Here is a 6,248-nt window from a genome sequence, read left to right on the forward strand (position 1 = left end):
ACAATGAATGTGTGTTGGATTGCAAATAAAGGTAATTGAAAAGATGACATAAATCTTTATAGCTAATGATCGTTTATTAAATTGTGTTGGGTTTTCTTAAGATATTTCCAGCTGTCTTTCTCTCTCCAAGACACTTCAAATTTCCCCCTGTGACTGAATGATCATATGATAATTTGTAATTGAGTATGCCTCAGTTAAGTCCAGTAGTCTGCAACCACTGTCTAAATCAGCAAAGTTATTTCCATTTGATGAACTAATTAACTCACAGATCACACATTTGTTGGAATCAAGTTGCTTTATTAGCGAAAAGCACTTTGCAAAGGGAATACAAGTGTGTAATGATGAGAAATAAATATATTATTACAAGATGAGGCTCTGAACCGTTGGGAGGAATTTGAGCTGAATATTTAATGGCAGAGAGCAAAATGTAAATGCTTCCAATGTGAAACTCAGGTCGTTTTGCTCCCCTTTTAGCTGTCATCTTTTGCCTTTGCTCGTCCTGTCTTCTCTGCACTTCCACCAATCAAAAATGTGACTATTTTTTTTAAGTAGTGATTGCTCTCGGTTTGACTCCTGTCTCCGGTGAAAGTGTTTCATTTCACTAATGCTGAAGTGAAACCAACTCCCATTTAAAACAGGCAGCCAGGCTCAATCCTCCAGGGGCCGTGGGAATAATCAAAACACTGCCAGCGCGGAATACAAACTTGAGTTAAGAACAAAGCCAATGGAAATCAATGGTGCGATATGCAGATTTTCTTGACAGCTCAACATGCAAATCATCTTTTGTGGATATGCCCCTTGTTGGCTTGCCTGGGTTAAAATAACAACAGAACCGGAGAATATGAAATGTGGTGCGTTAAAGAACGGGCAAGGCATTACACCTACTTAGTTTTGTCTGAAGGTGATCCAAAGCAATCAATAAAGAATGTAATGCACTGCTAGCACAGCTCAAGCGCCCCAGGCAATGGTCATGTCTGCACACTCACACACAAACCAGCCCGAGGAATCCATTTAACGTTAAAGAGTGTATTATTTAAGAGATGTGATGTTATGCACAGTTGTATTTGTCAGTTTGCCGGCACTTAAGAAGCTTCAGAAAGGTCTCTATTTTGTGAGCATCCTTCTTGAAGCAATTGAACAATGTGTAGTCCTTCATGATCGATTCCAACATGTCAAGCTGCATGTCGTATTGAAATATTCCGCGCTCGCTGTAAGTTGTCGACACCATCCCCTCATTTAGTATCTGTAGAGAAGCAAAAGGATACAGATAAGTGGTGTTATATAAGCTCAGCGTTGCCGTGTCTCTGAGAATCTTTGTGTGTAAGAAAATATAAATGTGAACCTTGGTGATGAGAACCAGAACCCCTTGCTCAAGACTTAAGAGTTTTTCTGACAGCCATTTTGTTTTGTTGAGAAGTAATTCTGGGGCATCGTCGTATCGATCTAAAGTAGTCTGAAGGTAAACCAGAGGCTCTAGCCAAGATTGTACCAGCAACATAACTGAATGGAGAAGCCACTGATCCTGCAACGGGGAGAGAAAAACAGTTTCACAATGTTACTTGCAGAAATATAAGATAGATTTTCAGATTAAAAAATGTCTTATTCAAGTTCCCATAGGCCAAGCATAGTCCTCAGCAAGCACAAAGGACAATGTACAGTTAGCCATTAAGCTACTGGAAGGGTAATATTTCAACTAAAAGGGCACAGGATAAAGAATTGGCCCCTGAAGATTGTACTTGCAGTTTGAGAGTCCACATATTAACTCAACTCAGCGTAGAGAACAGTTTTAGCATTTAGCATTTGTTTTACGCTTGAATACACTGCACAAAAACTGACTGACATTTCATAAGAGCGAAAAATAGGAGCAAATGCTTGAACCGTGAATCAATAGCGTGCTTACAGAGATCTGCTGGATTTCACTTTTGGAGCTGGGAATAGGTAAGGCTTTGGTGATGCATGCGTAGCCCGCCTGGTTCCTCTGAAGACGCAGTGGAAAGGGAACAAACATCTCCTCCTGCAGCCCACACACACAACAAATGCATGAAAATGATTAGCATAACGTTTATCTGAGAGGATTTAGAATGTGTTACAAAACCATCTACAGCGGGGTGTATTGGAGTTTAAGAACAACTCAACAGGACCTTGCATAAACAAAAGGAAGTGGGGGCAGTAACTCTATGCGTTCACTCAAGTCATTTACATAAGCAGTGTTTTTAAGAGGTTTGCCAAAAACTCATTCTGATTGATGAACATTTTAAAGGAACTGTTTTCTTAACCTGACAAGTATAATGTTGGAGAAACGCCGTATTTGTAGAAGGATTAGATAAATCAGTAGATAGTAAGTTTGAGACAATGTCGTAGTAAAACTATAGTATTAAAAAACAGAAATGCAAATAAATTGTAATACAGTGGCTTCATCAAACTCCTTTTGGCCCTTCATGTTTTACTATTCATTCACTGTCCACGCTCTCGTACAGTAGATGCAGCTGCCCTGGGGCTAGCTAGAGGATATGTGGCTGTCATTCGGCATCACTGTCCTCTCCACGCACCGACATGAATCCATACAGGAACACATGAAAAACTATTTTGCCCAAGGATAAAGTGACATTGCCAGGAGAAAGATTTTAATATGCAGTTGGATATTGGCAAAATTCGTCACCATTGCCAACTTAAAGCTACCATCTGTAAGTTTATTTAGATTTTTTTTTAACCTGCAGATGGCAGATGTGAAACCTGTCGCATCTCACCTGGTCTTTTTAGTCTCACCTTTGGTCTTTGGTCTTCTTCTGGCAAAGCTGCATGGCACACTATCAGACATTAGTTATATAAATACCATCCAACAGCACATAGTGACATGGGTGGGTCGGCCAATTTAATTACACACGGTAGCTTTAAAGGTGCACTGCGTAACATTTCTAGTGATGGATCTGCCACGTGCTCATCCCCGTGGAAATGTTTTTGCTTTGTCTTGAATGTTCCACAGTATAGATTAAACTTTATCATGAGGGAGACAAACGGCACTACGTTGCGTTACAGTTACAGATCTGTGGGGAGTCACTCCTATTCACAGAAGGAATGATAGTATATAACACACCTTTTTTCACTGGCTTTTAACAAGTGACATGTACATTTCTTGCTCTTGAGTATCTTATTGTTTTCTATGTTTTTAATTGTTGTTTGTATTGTGTATTGTCTTGTACTGCGATTGTCCTTGTGTATCCTGTGTTTGTGTACAGCACTTTGGCCAGCTGTAAAGTGCTTTATAAATAAAGTTGGTATGGTATGGCATTGACCAATTGAAACACCCATAACAAATAAATGCAATATGGATATGATTAATGTCATACCACGGAACATTCCAGGTAAAGCAACGGAGACAAGAAAGTGCCGAACCCTCCACTGGAAACATTGTGCAGAACACTTTTAATGCCTACTTATCTAAACTATAGCTCTTTCAAAACTAGAAAATAAAGCATTTAGATTTGAGCTCGAGCCGACGTGCACATTCTACCACCTACGACCAGTTGACAATAAAGAGGTTTAGGTTTTTCTCAGATATAGGTTTAGATCAGTAGATTTTGTACCAACACAACAAACAGCAAGTAACTTGCAAAACATAGACACGGTTTCAAATCCCTGGACCACTCACAGCGCCTGCTCAGTAACAAGCCCAACATCTTTTCATTTCAAAGACCATTTTGGATGTGAGAACCTTAGAGAAAACACCCGGGTTCAACAGGTGGCACAACTCACTGCCGTATATCATTATCACGTCGGTAATGCTCCACTGAAGGCCTGTGTCTTCAATAAAACATCTACAAGTCGGAAGAAGAGAGATACAGGGGAACTTTGAAGAGTGGGAGAGAGGAGATGATCCTGTCAGAATCAAACACAGATTATGTGGAGAGTTTAACTGAAAGTACTACATGTTTTTGGTCTAGGCTTGTTTAAATGAGCTGACAAAACACCTTCTCAAACTATTTCTCAATGTTGCGGTTTGCATCATCTGATAAATAATGCAGTTATTTTCAGTGAGTTGTTCTGCTAAAATAGAGGCAGTCGGATTTGTACTGGCTTTAAATGTTTAAGGAAGCGTGTTATTTTGGATTTCTTTCAGTTCTTTTTGTTAAAGTAGAGAAATCATAGAAGGAGGTCAGGCAAAGAGAGGAATCAAGCTTGGGTCCAAATTGGGGCTTAGGTCTATTTGACAACCTCAAGGCAAGGTGTTTCAATGTAGGCATGATCTTAAGAGCAAAGAATCCAATAATAGGGTATTCTTAATGAATTATTTGTTCAATATTGAAATTCACTCTTTTGAGCTTTAAGCCATCTGACAATGTTGTTGCTCATCAAAAACCTACCTGGAGATGTGTTTTGTTTGATTTAGACATGTTTGGTTAATCCTGGATTATTAGTCTCTCTACATTTCCAAAAACTCAAAATGCTCTGTTCCTTGTGATGTCATGAAAAGGTAGTTTTCAAGTTACCCTTTACCTTTTGTTTAATACAGATTGTCAATTCCATGGCTGAATTTATCTAAATTATGCTAGTGATGGTGTATGGAGTTTAAAAACACAATGATGTACTTCCTGTATTATCACATGACATCACAAGGTGGATCAAAGTGTTTTTTGTTTGAGAGAAGAACTTTGCCTAAATATGCGGGGTTTGTGTGTGAAACGTGTAGATGAAACAAAGCAACGCAAGTTATGTTTTTGATAAGTAAACAACATTATAACATAGATCAGAACATTGTGTAATATGGGCCCTATTTCTTCATTTTTTTGTGAGTATTGTGAGTAAGTGTGAGTATTTTATTTGGAATAATTGTACATAGACGCTGTCTGTAAGATGCCTAAATTATAATTCTGAACACTATTATAGGTTATTTAGCACATTAACTTTTAAGTTGCTTGAAGAGTTCATTATTACTTGACTAAGTTGTCATTTATTCCTGCTTGCTTGGCCTTCTCACTCTAAGAATGCCATTTTAAACCACCGTCTGTGTCACTCTCGGGTGTATAGTAATGTATTCACACTCGCTCAAGGCTGTATTGTCAGACTATGGAGACAGCAGATTCAGTGTACCTTCTTATTCCCCCGGTGCAAAGATCCATTTGTGGCATTATTGTTGTACTCACAAACAAGGTGCAGGACTCTTCAGAGACGCGGTAGATAAGCTCAGCGTGCTGGATGACTCGATCTAAAAGTTTCTCCTGAGAGATGGACGGACAATCCTGACAATCCAGTGGGATGCATTTGGTAAACAGAAAAGGCCAGAGTAAAACAGCCCAGCCCCCCCGCTGTATGACTGCAAGCAAAAATATACATACACAAAAACAGTTCATCATTATATCCACATGTATTGTTCTGAATAGTTTTTTGACATTTACTATGCATTATCAAATATGCAACAACCTTTTGTGGCTTGTGTAGTATAATAACTTCCATTACACCTGAAGGTACTCGTTCACTATTGGTTATTTTAACTATAATAACTGCTTAAATGTCACTCACTAACAACATCATAAAGTGCTCCATGGAAAGAACAACAATAAACAGTAACATAATCTTGTAGGAGTGAATACTGGCTGACAATAGCCTATTGAAACCTTTTAGTCATAGTCATAATGTTATTTAGATAAATGTAAGCTTTCATGTGGCAAATATATCATTTCTCAGCATATATAATTGTAATTAGTATTAAGTGTGAGCATTACTCAAGAGCAGTACCTGTCTTCCTGTGCATCTTGACAGCTTCTTCCAGTCCTTTGGTAGAATCCTCTCCCTGAGGTCTTACTTTTAAAGGCCGTACAGGTCATGAATGGGGAAAAGGTCACTTTGGACGTGCGCAGGTTTGTGTAAAACGACCCTGCTTCTTGGTGAAGCAGTGTTCTTCATGTCTCATTCATAATCACAAGATGGCAGCTTGTTGAAAATTAGAAACAGATCTTGACATTTCTCAAAACTAAATGTATCTACTGTCTCAAAGCTGTATGTAATTGATTTTACAAAGCGTCGGAGCAGAAGAACGATGACTGCACATTTCAGATGTATATTAAAACACACGAGGGAGCTGCCAAAGACAGACAGAACTATAATAGTATAAAAAGAGGATGTGAGGCACAAAATCATTGGGATATATCAAAACCCCTTAAACCTTTCTTTTATTTCTGCATTTGTATTCAATTGAACTCATGAAAGCAGTGTTGTGTGAGAGCGGCTCTTCCCAGAAGCCATGCTTTTTC

At 38.7% G+C, this 6,248-nt stretch overlaps 1 protein-coding gene across 1 annotated transcript; it reads right to left on the reverse strand.

The window, feature by feature from the left end:
- Positions 1 to 1,048: 1,048 nt before the first annotated feature.
- smtla (somatolactin alpha) lies at positions 1,049 to 5,400 on the reverse strand. Its single transcript, XM_020926820.1, has 5 exons — positions 5,388 to 5,400; positions 5,142 to 5,311; positions 1,901 to 2,014; positions 1,343 to 1,522; positions 1,049 to 1,243 (listed from the first exon to the last, which is right to left on the reverse strand). The coding sequence occupies exons 1-5, from the start codon at positions 5,398 to 5,400 to the stop codon at positions 1,049 to 1,051; spliced, it is 672 nt and encodes a 223-aa protein (XP_020782479.1).
- Positions 5,401 to 6,248: the final 848 nt, after the last annotated feature.

Source organism: Boleophthalmus pectinirostris, unplaced genomic scaffold (assembly GCF_026225935.1).
Source record: "Boleophthalmus pectinirostris isolate CB_2022bp ecotype Guang Dong unplaced genomic scaffold, ASM2622593v1 HiC_scaffold_9, whole genome shotgun sequence".
In the NCBI taxonomy this organism is placed as follows: domain Eukaryota; kingdom Metazoa; phylum Chordata; class Actinopteri; order Gobiiformes; family Gobiidae; genus Boleophthalmus; species Boleophthalmus pectinirostris.

Bases quoted from the DNA above. Each gene is read 5' to 3' on its own strand.
- smtla (XM_020926820.1), bottom strand. The intron at 2,015-5,141 runs GTGAGTACAACA...TGTGGGCTGCAG, and splicing joins AAGAGTCCTGCACCTTGTTT to GAGGAGATGTTTGTTCCCTT. The intron at 1,244-1,342 runs GTTCACATTTAT...GCTTCTCTACAG, and splicing joins TTCTGGTTCTCATCACCAAG to ATACTAAATGAGGGGATGGT.